Source organism: Meriones unguiculatus, chromosome 4 (genome assembly GCF_030254825.1).
Source record: "Meriones unguiculatus strain TT.TT164.6M chromosome 4, Bangor_MerUng_6.1, whole genome shotgun sequence".
NCBI classification, from domain to species: domain Eukaryota; kingdom Metazoa; phylum Chordata; class Mammalia; order Rodentia; family Muridae; genus Meriones; species Meriones unguiculatus.
This window is the reverse complement of record NC_083352.1, coordinates 110002688-110026094: the sequence shown is the minus strand read 5'-3', so window position 1 is coordinate 110026094 and position 23407 is coordinate 110002688. Positions and strand designations below refer to the sequence as shown.

Sequence of the window (23407 nt, the reverse complement as noted above, 5' to 3'; positions counted from 1 at the left end):
TTCCGGGTAGCACTGCACAGCCCAGACATGTCTTCTGGGTTGTGTCTTGGGTCACAGATCACCTGAGCCTAAAGGATGTCAAGCATTCAACTGTCTATTGTCCAAGAGAGTTTTTCCCTGTGGAAAGTAACTCTTGGGCACAGATGAAAAGGAAGTGTGGAAACAGGATATGCAATCACTCTCAAGCACAAGTTAGCAGCTGATACTTCCGTATCAACATGGCTCCGCAGCCTCCGGTGAACGCCAAATTCATGCTGTCTTTCAGTTCCACACACGCACAAATTCTGATAGGTAAAATACCATTGTCATCCTATAACAATCATTGTTTATTTAACATGGGTAAAGTTAGAGGCCCAACTGCCACCTCTAGGCACAGGTGAGAGGGCAGCCAGTTGTCGATACAATGAGCAAGTACGGAGTAGAGAGGAGAGAAAAGAGAAGTGGAAACGATTATGTGCTGGGAAGAGAGGAGGAACTGGAGAACCGAAGGAGGAGAGGAACAGCCTGATATGAGAGGCCTGCAGTGCCACCTGAGGCCATCGTGATGGCCTGGCCTGTGAGGCCAGCGAGGGCCATACCGGGGCTCATGACCCTGCTGCAGCAAGGGTCTGTGTCAATGTCCATGGCCCATATTACCACCAATGGCCATTTGGATGTCTATGGTCCTGGCTGCTGCTGGGGGCCATGATGATAAATGAGTTTGCACTGAATTCACCTCCTCAGCTGTCCCTGCATGGTGGTGGCACCAACTGTGATGTGGGTGTAGGAGAGCCAGCCCCACCCCTCTGTCACCTGGGCAGAGAGAGTTGGGGCAGAACTGGCACCAGTTGTGTGGGCCCTGGAGAGCTGACAGGCTGACCAATTCGGCTACCATCCAAGCCCAGATCCAGGGCTGAGCCACCCCAGAATCTACCCCATCTATGCGCTGCGGGAGCAAGTGAAGGGCCAGTCCTGCGGATCCAAAGCTGCAGGATCTCCATGACATAAGGGCAACAACAAGATATAGAGAAGTCCTGGCAAAAATATAGTGCTGATGGTCTAGCAGAAGCCAGAGGACCCAAAACCAGACCAATGACTCCTTGCAACAAACATTTGCAAGTAAGGCTGTTTGGGCAAAAGGGTATCGTGTGTGACACGCTATGTCTCTCCAGTTTCCACAGAGAGATTTGTTTTATTTTATTATTTTTTTTGTTTTATTTTATTATTTATTTTATTATTTATTTTGTTTTATTTTAATTTATTTTGTTGATGTCACAAGGGGAACAGGAGGATATGGAAGGGCTGGAAAATGAGTGGGAGTGGAGTGAGTGCATGATATAAAATTCACAAAGAGTCAACACAAATAATGTTAAAAATAAAATTAAATGGGTAAAATTATAAGCATCTTAAGGTTTGCTCAGAAAGGGCTGCTGAATTCATAGAGTGGATATATTTAAAGGCTTGTCCAAGTGATGTCTCAGAGTGAAATATCTGTTTGCTCAGCACAGAGTGCTCATTTTTATCTCAGAGAATGTTTGCACATACACACGGACTGACAACAAAACTCTAAAGGGTTTCTTACTTGAGGAAAGCCAATCGTGCTGTCTTTTATTTGAGGGTCTGTGCCTAATCCTCAGCAACACTAGTTCAGAGATTCTGCAAGCTTTCTGATTTCCTGTTCAAATTCGGGTCCTCTCCCCTCCACCCCCCTCCCCCATGACAGCAGCACCCCTGGAACCGGTAGTTTAGGCTTCTGCCTTTTTCAAATTTTTCTCTCCTTAGCCCCGCCCCCAGCTAGCTCTTGAAAGGGCTCCTGTTCTGTCAGCCATAATGACATCTGCTGGCCGACACAGGAAGTCGTAAATCTGCAGGTCCCCTCTCAACCAAGCCTTGTTAATGCTGTCATTTATCACAGGGGCTGGGTGCCATCTCTGGAGGGCCGAGCGCAGGGGAGTCCATTTTCTCCCGTCGCCCTTTCCCAAGAGAGCAACCCTTTCCAAAGCAGATACTCTTTCATTTAGGGTCTGCAGACCTACACGTCAGGCAGATGTAAACCCAGCATCAAGGAAAAGCTCTTGGGAGGAAGCCACGATGACAGGCAACAATAGGCTGGTCTGATGAAGGACTGGGGCAGTCCTACCGAAGCTCTGCCCTTCCTCATTTTCAACAGGCCCTGACTGCTGCTGCTGCTGCTGCTGCTGCTGCTGCTGCTGCTGCTGCTGCTGCTGCTGCTGCTGAGAACATAGGGGGAGTCAGACCTTCTGCTGGCTCTGCTTCTCTGCAGCTGTCAGGGAGAGAGGAGCTGGGGGGGGGGGGTTGAAAGAAGAGTGGACTCACACGCTTAGTTCTGAACCAGGGCTGCTAATTTCTCAGCCTCACCGAGTCCTGAGCCTTAGTGCAGAACCTCCACCTATGCAGGGTGAATCCTTGCGGTTTTTTTAGCCAATGTGGGGGTCCCCGGTTCTGCCAGCACCCACTATCAGAGCTTGCTAGAGGTGCAGCCGCTCAGGCGGTCTGCAGTCTGACTTAATCTCCAGTCGTTTTGTATTTTAGTATGTTAGCGCTGTCCTGCGGATTGAACCCAGTGCCTCCAACGTGTTCGGCAAGCGACTACCACCGAACAGCCTCCCCAGCCATTTTTCACGTTTTATCTTGAGACAGAGTCCCACTAAATCGCTCCATCAGGCCTAGAGCTTGATCTGTAGGCCAAACAGGCCTTGAACTTCCAATCCCCCTGCCTCAGCTTCCTGAGCAGATGCTGCTAAATACTTGAACTACCAGGTCAAGCTCAAAGCGGAGCCTGCTGTCTTTTGTGCACATCCTGCTGGGCAGGCTGGAACTCAGTGCTGGCACCCTCACCTTAGCCCCCTGGCATGTGAGCAGGCCAGGCTCTATGTGGCCCAGTAGAAACCATCAGTGCGGCCTGTGAAGGCATGACAGCCCCAGGTCCCCAGAGTCCCCAAGTGTACCCATGGAATAAATTCATCCCTTATGCGCCCTCACCCCAAAACTACCAAGTGCATCCTTCTGACCTGGAGGGTCAGCGACACCAGGGAGCTGGGATCGGTGTTTCCTGACCCCAACGCAGGTGCACTAAACAAAACAATTGCCCTGGGTTTGCTTCCGGGGGTGTGTTCAAAGGCCTCGGATAACTCTTGTGCTGGAGAACACCAACAGAGAAACAGTGCTTTTGGTGACAAAAAGCTTGTGGGGACCCAAGAGCTCACACACCAGGAGGGTTTGAATCCAGGCTGCTTCTATTTTTTTTTTTTTTTTAATACAAGGTCTCAGGAAGACTAGGCTAGCCTTACGTGGCCCAGGATAACTGTGACCTGCCTGCCTCCACCTCCTGAGTGCTGGGATTCCAAGCCTGTGCCACCACCTGCTTTATATGGTGTTAGGGATGGAAGCCAGGGCCACCCACGTGGCAGACAAGCATTCTGACAACAGATACACTCCCAGCCCAGTGAACTCAGGCTTCCACATTTGTTCTCTCTGTTAGCTTGGTGATGTCACTCAATCTTTCTGTGACTCAGTTTCCTCAAATATAGAATGGAGGCCACAGTAGCCCTGAGCCTGATCAATTGCCTCTAAAGCCGAGTGTATTTTTATGCTACAGAGATGGAAATGGCACTTGTCACCATGTGCCTGTCACTCGTGACTGTCACCATGGTTATGGGATCACTCTTATCACCAGCCTGTCCTGTGTTTAATTGTCAGGCTCCTCAGAGCCCAGGCAGGTTCCTGCCTCATGCTGTGTCCTCAGCAGGCAGCCTGGCCTGATGAACACTCCTGGATAATGAAGACACTTTCTCGATGGACAAACGAGTGGGGTCCACAGGCCAGTCCTCCTCCACTGGCTTGAACTGACGCTCTGTCAGCTGGGGCCATTCTTCATGGGCCTCCCACCTTCTGGGATTTATGTTTGCAGATTGGAAACGTAGCTAAAGTGAGTTTATCTCTCGATGTGACTCGGAGTGGACCTAGCGTAGATAAGCCAGGCGCTCTGCAAACAATGAACAATGCACAAATGCTTATAGGCAGAGATAGAGTTCTGTGGGAAAGCGCTTGCCTCGCATGCATGAAGACCTGGGTTTCGGTCTAAAATCAACAGAGGCCTGCAAGTCAGTCAAAAGCCTGAGTATATGGGATTGCTTCCAATGCACCAGGCAGCATATAAGAAGAGAACATGTGCTCCCAGGACCCTCCCTAAGCCCTTAACAATCCAATGGTCTAATTATCACATTTCACACATGAGGATTCTAATCACTTTCCCCCCACAAATTAAACAACAATGCCCAATTATAAGTAGCCAAGTATGTTTAAATCTGACCTCCCAGTGATCCTGTGTCCTGAGACGTGTGGGGGCAATACTAATTTTGAACATTCTACACCCACCTCGTGCGTGAGGACTTCCATATAAGAGTCAGAGTGCACGCCTTAATCTTTTTCAAAAGCTGGAGTTGCAGTACGAAAGCGTGCTTCTCCGCAGCAGTGCAAGTACAGAGAGGAGGGAAGGGTCTTCTGTCTCCACAGAGGCAAGTCCTGGGGCAGAAAAGAGACCAACCAAACCCAAGAATTGAAAGACTTAGAAGCAGGGGATAAATACTTCATTATAAAAGCCAGCCCTGGATAAGAGTGTAGGCAGCAAAGGTACGGCAGAAGTCTGAACCCTGGAGGTACATGTCATGGAAATTTACTAGAGGCCCACCATGTGCCTGGAAGTTAGAACTGCTGTTGTAAGTGGCCCGAATCCTGCCATTGCCCTCCTGAGGGGCACAAGCTGAGAGATTCCTCTCCAGGTGATGCCATTTCTTTAATATGAGTAGAACGAGCACAGGCCAGTACCGATGGCCCTCGAGCCTACAAGGTGAAGCTAGGAATGAGATCATAGCTGGACAACTGGGTTGATAAATACACCAGCTCTCTTGTCCTTAAAGAGTGACTACTGGAAAGTTGTGGTCTGTACAGTCTCCCAATTCCCCCAGCTCTTCTCCAGGACTCTGGTCTCTGTCTACCCTGCACTGGTACCCACTCATTTGCTTTCTCCCTCCCTGGAGACAGTTTTCTATCATCATTTCTCAAACATACTATCTGCAAAGAAACCTTTAGTTCTAAGTCCCCAAACCTTTCTTTTGGGGAAATTAGACCAAGATACAAGCCTTACAGAAAGAGGGTTTAAGGCAGTCTTCCAGCTCTTCACTTACTTTAAGCTGGATTGCTTGGCCTCGTCAGTGGCCCAGCAGTGCCTAAGGAGAAAAGACAAGCTGTATTGTTGGGTGAAAAACGGCATTCAGGACAAGACACTTTGACATAATCCCAGCAAACAGTGAGGTAGAGTCTCATGAAATGTTAAGGACAATGGGAGGCTTAATGCCCTAATCATAACAGATAAGACATGCTGTGGATAAGACAGAAAGGTGTTCTCAGAGAGGATGATATCATTCTCTATTTGCTTCGAGACATTGAGGGGCACCATTGAGCACATGGTCCTAATGAGTGCTGGGAGTGTGGCGCTCAGAGCACACTTGACGTGGCATAAACTACACTGGTACCTGGGACTCACAAAGGCTGCCCGTCACATGCTGCCAAGCGGCGCCCATCCTTACAGTCACTTAGTGTCTCTCTGTGGCTAATGAACTCCAGCAATGGGCGGGTGAGCCAGAGCCCTGGTCTGGATTCCTCGGCATCAGCAGCAAAACACTGTCACCCACTCTAAGCAACCAACTCCAACGCAGAAACGTGACATGAAATGTCACAGCTCCCTGTGCCTGGCCTGTCCACTCAGCAGCCATCCTGTTTAAGACATACATAATGCTTAACTGTGGTTGTAAAAAGCCCCACATTTATTGAATCACAAGAGTTTAAAACAAATCAACCAACCAACAAACAAAAACCCCAAGAACTTGGGAGATTTTCTTCTTAGAAGAGAGCCTGCATAATCCCAGACTTTACTGTCAACTTTTCCTCATCTTATTTACTTTATTTTATTCTTTTTAGTTTTGTGGTACTGAGAATTGGTCCAAGGGCCTACATGCTAGGCAGGTGTAATCTCACTGTAACCCCATCCCCTTGGGGGTTGTTCATTGTTTGTTTTGAGATGAAGTCTCACTGGATGACCCAGGCTGGCCTTGAACACTCACTCTGTGGCTCAGACTGGCCTTGGATTTGTGTTACAGGTTGTGCCACCATTGTGTCACCATTGTACCAGCTATCATCACTTGAGCAAAGGACCTCTAATGGAGTAGGTGTTTTCAGTGCATACATGAACAGATTAGCATTTGTGAGCTCTCTGACAGGGCTGCTTCTTTGTAATGGAGTTGTCTCTCCTTGGAGAGTCTCTGCTTCCCTCTCCCTACCTGGATCTGTACACCTTCGCACAGGACAGCTATGTCCTTTATTCTCTGAAGTCCAGAGACCTTTGTCACTTCAGGCCCCTGTTTCTGGTTGGCTTTCCCTAAATCTCAGTGTAACAGCTACCTCTTCAGAGACACTGTCTGTCCCCCTGACCCTGGTATGAGACACGATCCAGCTATCTCCTCTAACCCATCACACCACTTTTTCCTTCCTATCCTCTGTCCAGGGTCTTCTTAGTCTACTGTCCCACACAGCATGAATCTGTATAGGTAACATAGGAAGGAGAAAAATAACTAGAGATTTCCAACCTGATGTTTTCACAAGATAGTACTTGATGAGGGATCTTGGTGAGCTAAAGGACATAAGAAAAAAGGCAATGAATTATAGCCTGTTGACTGCCGAATTTAGTCACATATTGAAAGTACCAGAAAGCTTTACAAAATGTTGGGGTGTGACTGGATTTCATCCTTAGAGGCTGATGCATGGCTCTGGGGTATGCTATTTGTTTTTGCTTTTGTTTTTAAATTACTAAGCTGATTATAATATGAAGCAAAGTTTGAGGATATTGTTTCTTTGTGCTTTAGGCATTACTTATATATATACACAGAAATGCATAAAGCAAAGTACAGAAAGAGTTAATTTCCTGAGACTGAACACTGTGATAACCAGAACACTAGTTAGAAATGTTAACTCAGCATCACCTCCTCACCCCCACCAGGAGCCTTCTATGCGCATGAGCCTTCTAACCATGACCTTGATGTCCAAACACAAGTCAGTCTTCTCTGTTGCCTATTTCTATGTGAGCAAAAGTTTGAATCCTGAGCTACCCATTTAGGACATCTTTCTGGAAGAGGTAGTATTTAAAGGAAAAAGGTGAGGGTGGAAAGGGAGAATAAAAAGAGGGAAGTTGGCAATAGAGCAGCATCTGCTACAAAAGAGGCAATCAGGAAGAGACCAGGAAGAGATGCAGTAGACCACAGTTGACTCTGCAGGTCATGTCAACTTGGCCAAAGTGTTTTGAATATGTCTTTCTTGGCTAGTATGCTTAACTACGATTTAGATTTGATTTTACTTTTTTTTCTCCCTTACAGCAAAACTGGACTGTGATTAGAGCTCTAGTGTAAGTCAAGCTCATTGTCTGTAGTAGGAGACAGATAATAAACAACAAAGTACATGATGAAGACATGAGGTAGAACAGGAGAAGGATGAGGCCCAAAAGAGACGGCATTTCTAGGTTTAGAGGGGAGAGGCACAGCATATCAGAGGGAGGAAGAATTTTGCCGGAGGGAAGAGTGACTTCAGAAGACTGTGCAGGAGGCATGGGGGCAACACAGAGTCTCCCAAGCCATCCCCATGCCCACAGGAATCAGAGCCCAGCATGAAGTAGGCTCTCAGAAAATAGTTCTACTGCATTGATTTGGAGCCCAGCAATGAGAGTCAAAGGGAGAAAACCATCAAAATCAACCTTCACTATCATGGCCTGGCACGGAGTTTACAGGTTTCCTTTAGTCTACCTGGATGATCTTGCAACTCACCCTGAACCAGATGCTTTCTACCTTGTATTGAAAAACCTTCTATACATGATTCACCCTTATAGAGCTTTGCTTTTTAATGGAAAAAGTACCCATGCCTTGGCACCAGATTGGAATTACCTGGGGACTTTTAAATTTTTCTGATTTTCTGGCCATGCTCTAGACCTAATGTATTAAGTCTGGGGTGTGGCCTGGGCTTCTTTATCTTTAAATGAAGAAGAAGAGGAAGAAGGAGGAGGAGGAGGAGAAGAAGAAAGTGTCCAGGTAATTCTGATACCCACAAAGATGGAAACAGCTCTTTGTGGGGCAAACGGTGAGTCATGACCATTTGCTCATGCCCTTACTCATCCTGAAGTCTGAGCACCGGATCCCAGGAAGCTGAATTCTTCAGAATTAACCCAGCCTTACCGAAAGACTTTACTCTTGAGAGATGTTTCCCAGATGCTGAGTATGTGTATACGCTCAGTAACTTTTCCATTCTGGAAATGTCCATATCACCCGTGTTTCTTGCTTTTCTTGTCCTTGTGACCAGAGGACACTTCAGGAAGGAAGGATTTCTTTGGGCTCCTTTTTTAAGGGACTTGGGTCATCGTGGTGGAAAAGGCATGGCCACATTCAGGGCAGCTGGAGTGGCTTCTGTCCCTGGAAGTGCGAATGAGTGGGAGACAATTTGCACATATCTTGACGGATGAAGACACAGAGTATCTGGGGCTAGAAGGGAGGCCAGGCCCTATGGTGACACTGTACGTCAGCTAGTAAGATCCCATGCCCCCAAAGTTCTATGTTTTCCCCGAACAGCACTACTACCTGTGGACCAAGGTGAAGCACACGAGAGAGCATGGGAACATCTTATATTCAAACCATTAAAAAAAAACAAACTTTTTCATACTTTACCATGTGTGTCTTCATCCAAACTATAAACACTAGTTCTTGTTCCTTAAATATATGAACTTTTTAGACTTCACTAAACATACACTTTAGATAACTACCGTAAATAAAGCACAGTGGTGCCTTTCACTGGCATAGAAGGCAGTCCTGCATTAAATTCAGCAAATCAAACCACTCTGTGAAAGTTCAGCTCCCTCAGCCTCCCAGCCTGAATTCTGTAGCATCGGGGTTAAGAATGAAGTCATTCAGGTGGGGCCATCGTGAAGTATAAAGGCAGGAGTTTTAATCAACCAGAACACAGGTAAATGCCAGGCGGGTGTGGCAGCCCATCTGTAATTCTACTCGGAAGGTAGAAGCAGGGCTTCCCCAGAGAAGGCTGACTGGCTACTGTGGCCCACGTTGGCAAGCTCTGGGCTGCACTGAGTGACCCTAGCTAAATGAATAAGCCACCAAGAAGGATTCCTGAGGTCACAGACACCTATATACAGGTGAACATGCACACGCACCTGTGCCCACCAGACACAGACACGTGAAAAATAAATAAAAGGATAGATGTTTGCAGGTGTCGGGCCTAGAGGAGACACAGTACTAAACCACAACTTTCTCCAAATGAAAGAGGTTTGAAGGGGCGTCCGTTTCCGCTTGTGTGATGCAGAATTGCGCAGTGCTATGGCCACGCCACTCAGTGCCATCCGAGTACTCTTGCTTCTGCTTCCCACTGGTATGAACAGCACCTTCTTCACTGATGACTGAGCACGGTGCTCTAGCAGTAGCAACTAAAGGAAAAACACAACTCAATGAAAGAACATCCAGAAACAAGGCCAGAGATATGCTGGAAATGGCTAGAACGCACACACAGTGAGTGGAGTTATAAAGACTGTCCATTGATAAAAAACTAACCACCAAAGGCTGTAAAGGAGTGGAGGTGCCTGAGAAGGCAGGAAGGGACTGGGAGGATGGCTGAAGTCAGTCTTGAGTTTATTTGTTCCAAGACTGGGTTCCCCCAGTCAGCTTCGTTTGTTTGGTTTTGGGTGTTTTCGTTTTCGTTTTTGTTTTTGTCCTCTCGTATTTCCAATGTTGTTGCGATTGGTTTTTGGAGGTGCATCCCTGTGTGTGCTCCATGGCAGTTTGCTCTCCATCACCGAGAGGAGCCGTGGAAGGATCGGGAACAGGACCTGAAGGAGAAACCCCAGAAGAATGCTGCTTACTAGCTTGCCTCCTTTAGCTTGTTCAGCTGACTTTCATACACAACTTACAACTTGGGCTTGCATACCTGGGGATGGCACTGCCCATGGTGGCTGGGCCCTCCTGCATCCATTAGCCATTAGGGAAGCACCCCACAGGCATTGCCACTGGCCAGTGTGATAGGAGCAGTTCTTCAAGTGAGGTTCTCTTCTCCGTGGTAACAATAGATCTGTGGTGAGGTTGACACCGGAGGCTAACTAGGACAGCATCCTAGGGCAGTTTTAGGGCAGTACCTTGTACCCCTAGTGCATCCTGCAGAAGTTTGTCAAGTGATGCCTTGAGCATACTATGGATCCCAAGGCAAGAGGTTTCCAGAGAAGATGGAAAATTCACCTTACAGCCCACCCCCTCTCCCAAGCCTGTGCTCCCTGAGCATGTGATTGCGGGTGCTATACTCTACAATGAATTCAGAAGTCCAGGGCTTTCTATGTGTATTCTGGGAAACCATACTTAACGCCTCTTTGCTAACATTGTCAACTATGACAACAACAGGCCTCTTCTGCCTCAGTTGCTGAAGAGCTAGGCTGGGGTGAGGTGAGGTGATGAGGGCTGACAGGGTGGTTTAGGCTGGGTGATGTAATTACTTGCCCTACCTGTGTGAGGCGGAGGCTTGCATGGGAATGTTGTAAATGACTAATTTGCACTTTGCAAACAGTGACAGTAACACCACTCTGTGGCCCGTGGGTAGGGCTGGCTGAGCTACATGCCCTGTGGCCCAAAGGCACTGTTGCTGAAGACTGGACTGAACTCGTTGTAGCTGGTGCTTAATTGCCCGTGAGGAAGAGTCAAGGTGGCAGGAGGGATGGGGGGTGCAGGAGGCATCTGAGCTTTCGTTGGTCAGGCCTCATTACCAGTGGATACATAGTGGGGAGGAGCAAGGGGCCAAGAGAGATTGTATCACAGTGGCCACGAGACCAACACGAGACCAACACGGTTCCTGGTGCCACTCAGTTGTGTGTAAGCATACTTTGCTTCTAAGGTCAGTAGCATTATCTTTGTCTGATGCCTGAAGGGAAAAAAAAAATATTCTGGGCAGAAGTTCTCAGACTAGAGTGAGCAGGTGGGTTTGAATGAAATACTGGAGTCTACTACTGGAATGTGTCCACTCTGGAACCAGGCCCACACTGAACAAGGTTCCCATCTAGAAACTTCAAGGTGGTAGTCTCCAAGCAGGGAAAAATTTTGGCCCCAGAGGACACTGGGCAAGGTCTGTAAAATGTTTTGTCATCAGAGCAGAGAGGAGGGGTCTGGCATCTAGAGGCTGGGATGTTGTCAAGCAAGCATCTTGCACTGTGCTGGACCACACTCATCTCCAGCAGGCAGTGTGTGGCCCAAAACGTTAACAGATCCAGGGCTGTAAAGCCTGGTTCACGGTGCCAACGTGGATGTGTCTCGTAAGGGCATTTGGGGTGGGGTGGGGAGGTAAGAGGCAGGAACTTCTGGTGTTAGGCTAAGAGCAGCTACATCAATCCCCTCTTTCACCCGACTCCCTCCTTCTCCAAGGTCAGAACCTATCTTTGACTTGTCCCAGGCAGCCCCACTCGAGAGCCATCCTTCCTCCTTCACACTCCAGATGCACCCCAGGCTTGCTGCCACAGGACTACCATCCCAGTCACGAGGGAGGCTGAGACAAGAAGATCCCAAGTTCAAAGACCTACCTCAGAATGAGTTCAATGACAACCTGAATGACTTAGCGGGAACTCTGTCTCAATTAAAAAAAAAAAAAAAGTGAAAAGAGGGCAGGAGACATAGCTCGGCGGTAGACTGTTGGTCCATCTCGCGTGATGCCCTGTGTTCAATGCCCAGTACCAGGCTCATTACGACCCAAGATTTACATCCTTTTGCTGCCTGCCCATGTGTCACTGACTTTCTATTCCACTGAAAGGAGAGCTCCCTCGGGACAGGCTCTGTCTATTCACTGGTGGGTCTGCAAAGGCGCCTGCTACGTTGTGGTACCCAGTGACGGAGTTCCAGCTAAGACGGACTATTCCGCATGGAGTCCGCTTTCAGCCCCAGCACACCAGTCAGTTTTCACCAGGCCAGGCCACTCTGAAGTTGTGTTCTCAGTATGCTTCCTTTTCACTCATTGCACAACTCTTACGGGTGGGGTGAGGAGGGGTGGAGCTGTATCTTTTGTGCTCACCCACCACTGAGAGATAGAATAAGACAAAAGAGGCTGTATCTCCCTAAAAAAAACTTAGACTCTAGTGAGGTCTGAGGCGATCCTCCGAAGAAAGCACGATGCACAGCGCCCACCTCCTTGATAAGCCCAGTGGGGGAAAATAAAATAGAGAAACGTGTACATCAAATTTTCAGCAAAGCGGACAGACCTCTGGGAAGTGACTGGACACCAGGGGTCTAGTTGTCCCAGAGGCTGTTCCCCTCCCTCTTCATAGACACCCACAATCGGGATTTACCCATTCCCTGTAGCTGCTGTGGCTGTAAAACAGTTACACAGTAGGTGCTCAATAAATACCAGCAGCAAAAGGGAAGCAGAATGAACATTATGTAATTAGTCTGTCCAGAAGTCAGAAACTAAAAAAAAAAAAAAAAAAAGAAAGAAAGAAAAGAAAAATTGCCACTAGTTTGAAGAAGATGAAAGGACAGTGATAGGAAGCTAAAGAGTTGAGAGTAGGTTGTTTGCAGGGCACAGGTTGAGAAAGGATATGGTCCCATCCCCCTACTGTGTCCCCCCAAGCAAACCTAGGTTGCCCCAGCTTCTAATCTCCAACTCTGCTTCCAACTCTGCCAGAGCCCTCCCCCTTCCTTCCCATTCTCCCTCCCTCCCTTTCTCTCTTTTCCTCTTCCTCCCGGAGGGGCATCTAGGCAGGGTGGGCACTCCACTGCCCCAGCGAGGAAGAGGAGGGTACCTCCAGGGCGGCAGCCACACAGGCAGGGTCTCCTACCCCCAGCTCCTCTCCCAGGCGGGACACTGTCCCTTTAATAGACTCTCTCTGCCTGGCGCTCTGCGGCTGGGGAGTAAATTTCTCCCTGTCATCAGGTCGCAGGGAGAGGAGGAGGAGTTTGTTAATGTTCAGTTTGTTCAGCGGGGATCGATGTTTGCTGGCATCGCCGCCTCGCCCTGTCGTGTGTGTGTGTGTGTGTGTGTGTGTGTGTGTGTGTGTGTGTGTGTGAAAGAGAGAAGCATATGTGGGGGGGTGAGTGTGTGTGTGTAAGCGAGAGTGCTTGTGTGTATGTGTGTGCGTGTGTATGTGTGTGTGTGCGTGCGTGTGTGTGTGTGTGTGTGTGTGTGTGTGTGAGTGAATTCCAGATTTTCTGTCTTTCCCAAACCCGCTCCTGTCCTCTCGCATATCACTCACAGACGGGGATCTGACAGCAACAACAAACCTACAGTGAGTGATCTCTCTCCAGCGCGAATCCGCCATCAAGATCAGGGACGAGGAGGAGGAGGAGGAAGAAGAGGAAGAGGAGGAGGAAGAGGAGGAGGAGGAGAAGGAGGAGGAGGAGAAGGAGGAGGAGGAGGAGGTGGAGGAAGAGGAGGAAGAGGAGGAGGAGGGAAAGAGAAGGAAGAAGAAAAAGAAGAAACCTTCTGTCTTCCCAGGATTGTTTTCTCCCCTTATCTTTACGCGCGAGTGTGCGCGTGGTGCGTGTGCGCCCCTCGTCCCTGCCATCTGAACCCCGTCTTGGATGTTTAATAAAGAAATCAAGTGTCTCACCAGTCACCAAAAAAAACAGCAAAAAGCAAAACCAAAAAAAAGAGAAAAAAATCCAAAAGCAAAAACAAAAAGAGAGAGGGGAAAAAAAAACCAAACAAACAAACAAGGCAGAACCAACCTCACTTGCAAGCAGCAGGCGCGAGCCGCGATATCTGCCACCCAGAGAGGGGGTCTCCGGCCCCGCGCTGGAGCGCTGGCAGGGGGATCATCAGGGGGACAGAGGCCGAGTGACGTCCTAGGAGCCACAGAGAGACGAGCGAGACTGCGGCCCCCGCGCGCGGCTCGGGGCTGGGGCGCCAGAAGTGAGACTGGAGCTAAGTAGAGCGATGCCAAGGAGGAAACAGCAGGCACCCAAGCGGGCGGCAGGTAAGAGATGGCTCCGCTCCGGGTGCCCGGCCCCCGAGCCCGGCGCACAGCGGCTCGCCCGCCCGCCCTCCTGGCCCGGGGCTGGCGGGGACACCACCCCCTGGCGCTTTCAAGAGGGTTAGCTTGCGGGTGCCCTGTTCACCACCCCGTACTGATCTCCCCAATCCTCCTTTCTCCAGGCTCCCTCTGGGTGGCGGCGGGGGAAGCTGTCCCACCAAACCTTCCTCGTTTAAACTTTTCCTCCCTCCACCCTCTACCCCACCCCTAACTTTTTCTCTCAGTCTGGCTTCTTGCCTCTGGAACCAAAGTCGGATTATGGATTTGGGGTGCAGGGGGAGGGAGGTGCCCCCCACCGGCCTCATCCCTCTGAGAGGTCAGTGCTGGCAGCTCCTGGCCTCCAGGGACAGCGTCTCCAGTCGCTGGGGCTCAGGGCTTGCAAGTGTGAGGTCTGATCAAGCTGCAGGCTGGTTTGGGGGGCTGTGAGCCATGAGGGTGCAGCTTTGATGTCTAAGGTGCAAAAGACACCCCCGGAAATGAGTGGAGCTTTGGGATGTATTTTCTAAAAGAATTCATCGTTTGTAGAAATCTAATCAACCTCTCTTCTTTTCTTAAAGGGGAGGGGGGGCACCCCATAGAAATTTAAACAGCTTTGGATTTTCTGTGCCAGAGAGAACATTGGAAACTTTGCAAATTGACTGCCACCATAGGAACTGTCCTGTGGAATTCTTTCTTACAGGGACCCTCACCCTAAACATCATAACAGGTTAATAGATCCCCACTACAGATCTTCAGAGTTTGGGCTTTTTTTTTCCTTTCGGATTGCCTAATTGCTTTTTTTTTTTTTTAATAGTATACTGGGGTTTTGTTTCTCGGAATTGTAACAGGAAAGTTCATTTTTCTCCTGCCAGACCCACCCACTGAAAAATCAGCTTTCCACTCGATTGCTAGTTTTGATTTGACATTTGATTGATCACCTGTCATCTCGCTGCCTTTGATCTATTCATTCTGATATATATCAATAAATCACTCACCATGGTAACTCCGACTGCCAGTGACGCAAGCTTTGCCCTCTATATTCAGAGAGAGAAATGCACAATCATTATCTTGTTGGCTTTTAATGTGGGCGTTTTTATTTCTTTGTGTCCTGTAGTTGAGCAGGGCTTTAGCAAAAACTTAAGTTGTGTTGGCTCCCCCCCTTTCTCTCTCTCTTTCCCTCTCTTACTCTGGGCATCGAGGGGGAGACTGATTTGGAGACCACAGCTATGTTTTATTCTGTTCCAACTTGAGCCAAACATGGGGAGAAGTTTCCAGGACACTTGGGTAAACTTTTCAAAGTCCCCAAGAAGAAGTGAGTTAGGAACCTGGAGAAAGTGAGCGTGTGTGTCTGAACGTGCTGGCTACCAAGTTCATAATCTTTCCATCAGTGCCTGCTTCCATTCCAAAGAGCAATACATGTGCTTCAGAAAATCCAGTTTCTTTCCTTCCCTCCTGAGTGCAGAATCACTTCTTGGGGCCATGTGTAGGTTGCTTTGAGTTGCTCTAAAGCTTTCATTCACGTATTTTCAATTGTTTCTCTAAGAGCAAAATAATGAAAATATTCTTGTAACATACACATTTGCAGCTTGTCTAGGCGGGGGGGGGGGGGTTCTTTTCTCAATGACCTCTCTTGAAAACAATAGCTCTCTTATTTTATTTTTATTTTTTTTAACTCACACTGCTTCGCTCTCTGACCATGTGAGGGTGTGTGATGGCCTTCAAGATGTCAAGAGTCAGCCTGCTGCATCTAATGCTGACAACATAAATTCAAGTGTAGGCTGGATTATCAGAGATGGCATCCTTATTGTTTGCTGTCCCAAAAGAGAGCCTTGGGACAAGGCTAGAATGATACCGCCCTGAAAACTACTGTTTTGTTTTGTTTTGTTTTTCCCCCTCCCTTCCCTGTAGTTCCGGTAAAGGCCATCAAGAACTAGGCAGCAATTTAAATTACCAGAATGGCTGGACATGTCTCTTTTCACAAGCTCATTACAAAAAGTGCCTTGCTCAGAATTGCTGTACTTTAATTATAATTATTCACTGATCAATGGAGATCCAGGTGTGCAGAAAATGACTCTGTATCACATTATTTAAATTAGATCTTTTCGTTAAGGTGCTATCTATTGGTGTTGGCTACCTTTTTATTGTAATAGTTGCTGTGTGTGTGTGTGTGTGTGTGTGTGTGTGTGTTAGAAACTTGTGACTGTACTTTCAGTTTCCTGGCCGATTGGATTCTTAGTGTCTTTGCAAGACTGTCTCCATGATTCTCGTTATGTTCCCTGGAAGAAGCAGAAATCCTTTTCTAGCTGAGATGGGGTAATTCATTTTGTACGCAGTGAGTTCTCCTGCTTCCCTGTATTTATTTGTTCCCCTAAGGTGGGTTATGCTTCCTGCGATGTTTTTATCCTCTCATCCGAGGTCACTGATGCCCCACTCTGCTTTAGGATGGGTGAGACAAAGTTAGCTGGGGTCCCTTGGCCAGTTGCCGTGCAGGGAAGGGGGGGAAGGTGCCTCTCAGCCTGTAGCTGAGCTAACTTTTATCACTGCTTAAAACTAAATACAATGCACAACTGTAAGTCATTACTCCCGTGGACCGATGTTGAAAGCTCGATTCCTAGTTTGATTAATGAATAATAGAAGATCGAAAAAGGATGGGAGTGAGCCAGGCATGGAGCTCTCCTGGACCTCTCTTTCTCCAGAGAACTCTTCCAGGCTCTTGGGTTTCTTTACAGGATTCAGTTTAAGGAATTGGTGGCTGAACTTTCTATATACAGGTCTCTAAAGAGAACCACGGGATGATATACCAAGTGATGAAGAATTTTAATCTTTCCCTTTTAGAGTCCTCCCACTGCAGGATGTTTTTGTGTGTGTGGGGGGGGGGGATAGGAGGAAGGCAATTCTCTTTAAGTAAATAGCTAACAGAGAACATTTCTTTCTTTACTGGTCCTCGCTTTCTAAAGCCTTACTTTTCCACAGTGGAAAAGGACTTAGGCCAGGAGAAAGTTTAGAAAGAAGCTTTCATACCCTGTATCACGTATGTGTAGGTGTACCTAGCTCACTCCCTTGACTGTATGTTTGGCTTATCATTAAAATGCATCCGCTTTTACCTGAAAAATCTTCAGGAATCTGCCTTGGCATCCTTCCCCCCACCCCCCTTGTTCACTTTAGGGGAGGTAAAAAGACGATGGCAAGAAGGTTGAACAAAAAGAAACTGCCTTGATGTGTTTGCACTTTATAGGATGCAGAGTGCTTGCATTAAAAAAAAAAAATGCAGACGTGTTCTCTAACATTTCTTTTCCCTAACAACCGCAGCTGTGTGGTCCGCATACTCACGCAGCAGCGGGTTTACTTCAGAATTATACTGTTATTTTTATAGTAATGCCCGGCAGTTGCGATGGGGCATGGAATCTATAATCACATTCCCCGTGACTATCTAACATGCCTGTAAGTAACATCCCCTGCCTCTGCTCACCTCCTAGCCATGCTGTGCTTCTTTCCTGTAAACTTGTCCTAGCTTTCAATAGTCCAGGTTTTTTTGTTGTTTTCTGTTTTGTTTTGGTTTGTTTTTGTTTTTTTGTGGGGAGTATGGCAGGAGGGAATATCTCCCTCAATTTATTTTGTTTATTGAATGCAGAGATGAATAATGCAGATTTTGTTTTCACGGATGTCCTTGTGTAGCGGTAAACATTAGACTATTAGCAATCATTACTTAAAAGTTGCAATTTGCACCTTAATAGCACAGGTTATTTACATGGGAAACACATTCAGCCGGGGCAGTTCTGAACACTGCACTGCCATGGAATAGGAATGGCCTGAGAGCTCTCCTTTTCTACTTCAGGATAGTGTCGATTCTGGACTCACGGGCGAAGTCCCTGAAATCTCAGCTAACTGCATGGGTTCAATAGCCAGTGGCTGCAAGGGGGGTTTGCTTTTACTTTACTGGCATGCGAGACCCAGGTTGTCTCTGGACCTTGATTTTCTCTTTGCTTAACCATCCCTCAGAAAAGCAAGTTTACGTCTTAAGACTTAAATGTCTCATGCTGTAGGTCTCTTTGCTTCCCAGAATGGTATGGTGTTAAGACAAGTGGATGGACTCTCTCTCTCTCTCTCTCTCTCTCTCTCTCTCTCTCTCTCTCTCTCCCACAAGGCTTCAGCAACAGGAGCTCTTAGCTATCCTTGCTGTTTAAAGCAGATCTCAGACTACAGAGGCCAACTACCTAAGAATGCCTTTGCCCTTACAGTATTTTGGGTCAGAATCGATCCTTTATGTGGTCCTTTCTCTAGCCCCCTCCTGATCTCCTTCCCCCGCCTCTCGGCTCACCCTTAAAGACCCAGATTGAATAGGACATTTCAAAAGTGCATTTGTTTTAGGCACTTATTGATTTCATTTTTAATCTGCCATATCAGGACATAATATATTAACCCTAATCAGAAGATTGCAAGTGGCGGGGCTCTAAGCAGAAAGGGGAGGAGAGGGCGCTAGGGAACCTTGTGAAGTCTCTGAGGCTTGAGGCTACCTTTGGGGAGAGTGAAAATGCTGCTTGGAAGGACTTGACTCTTCTTTTTCCTCCCGCTTTGTGTTTCTTATTGTTTCCAGCCAACTTGGTTCTTCTTGCTGCATTTGGAGAAACTTCACTCTCCATAGACAGCCCCTAAGCCTCTTCAGATTTGTCCCCAAGCATCTTAGCTGCTGTCACGTTCTCTAGCTGAGGAACAGGCCTCCAAGCATCCCTTCTGACTTCCCATCGGGAGGGTGGGTGTCTCTCCAACTAGATAATAGCTGAGTTTGTGCGTGTTAGTGTATTTCTCTCCCCAAGGCTTGGGAATCTAGCTCTTTATTGAGCATGCCTTAGTGTGAGGCTTGGACAGGCATTATTTAAGGCCACAGTGATGAAGCTTCTCTGCAACGGAGCCAAGGAAAAAACCTGGGCTCTGCTTCTGCATTATGTCTTCCAGTTAAACACCCAAAGGGCAGCTTCCCCTCCAAGTGTGGGGACCATCAGTGCGACGCTTTGGGAAGACTTTCCTATACTGTACAGGAAGCGCTGCTCCGTGTCCAGATCCCCTTAAGAAGGAGAGTCACCTGCCACATTCCGTATTGAGACCAGGCATACACAGAGTGTCATTTTCATTGGATGCAAAGTCAGTTGGAAATACATTAAACTAACAGAGGATGTCTTGCATCGCTTCCCCGAAGCGGTGCTTTTTCATTACATATTTAATTACAATCAAATTGAACGACTTTTAGGGAAAAAAAATATCACAGTGGTATTAAAAGATGCTTGGCACACACATAAATGTATTGCTTCTCAGGTTGAGAGCACTGCTGTATTTTTATTTCTTTGAGTGGAATCTATTTTAATTTTTGAATGTTGTGATGAAAACGGGATCGCTTTTATTATAGTCTTTAATCAGAGCTCAAATTCCACCTTAGCCTCCACTAGCACTGGGAGAGGGTCCTGTGGCTATTCTTTCAGTAATTTGTAACAATCAGGAATAGAAAACAAAACAAAACAAAACAAAATACTGTTTTTCATTTCAGGAGATATTTAAAGTTAGAGGCTTGGGGGTGACCTTTGACAAGCAGCTGGTCGGTCCTGAAGGGCCTTAGACATTCCACCCACATTGAAAAAATCACCTTCTTGGGAATGCTAGCTTGATGATCTGGTTATTGCATTAAGAGGAAAAAAAAAAAAAAAAAAACACCCAAATAACAAAAAGCACTGTATATTGACAAGATTATCTCACATTGTTTTTCACCCTTGACCTTTGTATCTCTCCTCTTGAGGGGGTTCTTGGGTGCAAGTGCAGACACAGCAATGAGAACGGCCTCAGAGCTCACTCACCAAGCCATTAGAAAATGTTGATAAAAACGAGAGACTTCAGAGCCTGACATCCCACTGCTGGGCTCCATGAGCCAAAGCGACCGAAGCCTTGTGCATGCACAGGTCTTGTTGCTAAGTTAGACATGCATCAAGGTCATCTTCAGCTTATGACTGTGTTCCCAGCACTCATTTTTGTCTGAGGGATCCTTATCTGGCTATACCCACCCAGGCACTGTGATCTGCAAGTAGGAGCTGTGGAAACATTTGTTTCCAAAGTAAACTCATGAATGAGATGACTAAATAATGAATGCAGACATTTCTGAAAATCATTAACGTGGCTGTTTGGAATTTCCAGTTGTTGCCTCTCCCAATCCTCCACACTCTCTATATGGGGGGAAAATGTCCCCTGAGTATTCTAAAATATCCCAAGATGCCAAAGTCATTTCTAAAATTATTTGAAATTTTAGAAATTAAAATGCAAGAGACCCGGCTTACTAAGCCTATTAATAATATATATCAGTTCTGTTTAGCTTTGCTGAACAACAAGGAAATATACAATGCAAAAGTTTTAGTGCTAATGAGCTCAGGGAAATTACAGAGGACAAAAAAAAAAAAAATTACCTGGATCAGATTTGAAAGCATTTGCTTTGGATTCTGCTTGTCAATGAGAGCTCTCTTTCCACCTGCCTTGTTTAAAAAGCAAAACAAAACAAAACAAAATTCAGTGTCCCCCCACACAGAGTCTCCAAGTTAGGAACAGTGTCTAATACTTTATACCCCTCCTCCATGGATGTACAAAGACATCGGGACATCCAAGCGCACATTCCCTCTCAGATAACCAAATGTGGGCATGCAAACCCAAGCACAGCCAAGGAGAGACTGAAAGCCAGCCAGCTCCGTGTTTGAGGTGGAAAACTTCCATGGACTGTGAGGGAACATCGCGGCGAGGTAGCGATGGCTCTCCTTGCAAATGACAAGCGCTGAAGAGGGCTTTTTACACAGGTTTTTTCCCCTCCCCTACATCTATCTGCAAAGGCTGGTTTAATTAGGAGGCTTCAGTATCTGTTTCAGCTGCAGGAAAGGGCCGGTGCTTCCACGAGGCTGCCAGACACTAGGGTGGGCTTAAAAACCAGAAACAAACACACAAATGAAAGGAAAAGCACCCTGCGATTTCTGCTCGCACAAAAATTAAGATCAGCGAGCTAAATAGTAAAGTGCTTTCAGAAGGGAGTGAATAGCAACCACCGGAGCCTCCTTAAAGCCGCCTCGAAGCCATTTCTGTGGAGATTATACAGTTTCGCTATTAAGGTGAGAGAAAGCAGTTATTGTTTCTAGGGAAAATAGTTAGGAAAGGCAGGATGAGATTTAAGAAAGAAAGAGAAAAAAAAAAAAGAAAAGAAAAAAGACTTGGCAGCTGCCTCTCTGCTCCCAGTGAATTTCCCAGAAGCTTCCTGGTGCTTCCCTGTATCATGGAAGGCTCCACGAAATCTGGGGACATGGGAGATACAAAAAATGAGACGGAGGGTCAAGGTTGTCCACGGGGGATAAACGGCTCCGTGAGCAGCGGCCACAGCAGATAAATATTTCCATACAAACTGCGTGGGGCTTAGTTTAAATCACTTCAGTTTATCAGATCTTTGGAATTTTCTGTGTATTTAGGAGTCTTCCCTCTGACCCTCCAGGGAGATATGAATAGCTGTTGGGCTAAAGCAGTACCATAGAAAAGAGTTAAATCCATTCTGCTCACGGTGCCACTTGGTAGAGGAGAAATGGCAGAATAAAGGCTCTGGATGTGTTTTACATTGGAGTTGCCTCCGGCTATTTTCCTTTATTAGAAAGTTGGGTACGCTGCCTTGCGCGTCTTCTCATGTTCCCCTTGGGATTTGATTTTCAAACGTGGATGGAGTGGTGGAGAAGGAGGAAGTGACTGGGTTCCAGAAGGTGCTTTTTGCTTTGTGGATTCGTGCTCAGATCTCCAGGTCTGTTTCTTGTGGGTGGGCTAACTTGGTAGGCTGCGCACATTTCTGCCTCCACTTGCTAATCCATGAAATGGGACAATCGTCTACTTCCTTGTGTCTCAAGTTTGCTGAGAATATTATCTAGACACGGGCTCAGGCAGAGCTCAGAAACTCCCGGTAACACATGGATTTGAGCAAATAGAGTCTTCTCACTCTACAGAGCCAGACCAGGGAATATTATGCAGAAAGGAAGGCGAGAAGACTGCCCTGATTATCACAGATTCAATGATCTTAGGGATACAAAGAAATTAGACATGATTGTTTTTAAAGGTTTGAATTTCTAATTATGCGCATGTGTGCGTAGCAGAGAGCACAGGTGTGTGCCATAAAGAAAGCTGATGCCTGTGAAGGCCAGAAGAGGGCTCATGTTCCCCAGAGCTGGAGTTAGAGGCAGTTGTTGAGTCTCCTCGTGTGGGTGTTGGGAATGAAAGCTCGGGTCCTCTGCAAGAGCAGAGTGTTCCAGGAAATGTGGAACTGTGTCTCCAGCCCAGAGACATGGGTACATTTTTTTTTTCACTATTAAAAATGGAAGTTTAGGGGATAAAGGGTTAAGAGCAGAGCCTGAGTTGGGTTCCCAGCACCTACACCAGGCTACTCACAGCTGCCTGTAACCCCACCCCTGGGATGTCTGATGCTTCTGCCCCCGAAGCCCCCTGCACTCACTGCACACACCCACACAAAGACACTTTAGCAAGTAACTTTTCAAAATGTAAAAACTGGAATTCCCGTGACTGGTAGATCTTAGTCTGAGGTGTACACATCTGTGCTGGTCTGCTTAGAAAAAAAAAAGGAAGAAGAATCTCCCAAGGAATAAGATTTATTACAGGTCCAACCATAATGAGGAAGTGACGTCATCTGCTGCCTCGAGAGTGCCTGAGGTATCTAGATGATACCTCATCTAGTGCTTCACCTACAACCCTCCGTTCACTCAGACAGTGACTGAGTTTTGAGGTCCTACTGCACTCTGGATCTTGTCCTAGTAGCTGGGAACTAGGGGGGTGAGCAGGACGGGCCCCACTCCAGGAAAATTGTGCTCTAGATCATGGAGGCTGAAGAACATGCAAATAAATTTACACAGGAGAAAATATTGTGTGTGTGTGTGTGTGTGTGTGTGTGAAAATAATCTACACGCAGAAAAGTGCTCTGCAGTGCTCTCTGGGCTGGGAAAGTGAAGTTGTGCAAGAAGGAGTTGGAATGGTTTGCATGAGGGTGGCCAAGGGATTCCTTTTCAGAGGGAAAGTGAGTCCATTTCTTACAAATCCCACTGGGCTGGAAGTCATGATAGTCCCTGTCCCCTGACCAGGATCTGCTGGACCTTGGTTAAGCCACGGCCAAACTGGAGTGCAAAGCCAGCTCGCTGTGCCTCTGGGGCCTCTTCAGTCTGTCTATTGTGAAAGTCTAACAAGAGTAGCCACAGCAAAGCATCAAAGATGGCTGCTCAGCTCCTCCTCGTCTTCCCTACACAGGAGGTGACAGTTACACACGGG

General features: G+C 47.2%; 1 protein-coding gene and 1 long non-coding RNA gene across 6 annotated transcripts in view; one reads left to right on the top strand and one right to left on the bottom strand.

The window, feature by feature from the left end:
* Positions 1-308: 308 nt before the first annotated feature.
* On the bottom strand, positions 309-13934 carry LOC110545259 (uncharacterized). Of its 4 annotated transcripts, XR_009591567.1 has the most exons (9): positions 13797-13934; positions 10030-10170; positions 9657-9931; positions 9263-9532; positions 8277-8510; positions 6645-6688; positions 5187-5228; positions 4378-4524; positions 309-3985 (listed from the first exon to the last, which is right to left on the bottom strand). It is a non-coding gene; the product is annotated as an uncharacterized LOC110545259 (long non-coding RNA). The 4 variants fall into 4 exon arrangements; XR_009591564.1 differs by lacking the exon at positions 6645-6688; XR_009591566.1 differs by lacking the exons at positions 5187-5228; positions 6645-6688.
* The window catches only part of Tshz2 (teashirt zinc finger homeobox 2), a 425242-nt gene continuing 415740 nt past the window's right edge, over positions 13906-23407 (top strand). For both annotated transcript variants that reach the window (XM_060382780.1, XM_060382779.1), the window contains exon 1: positions 13906-14044. In XM_060382780.1, the coding sequence (XP_060238763.1) occupies positions 14005-14044 (40 nt within the window). In that variant the 5' untranslated portion in view covers positions 13906-14004. The remainder of the gene's footprint in view (positions 14045-23407) is intronic.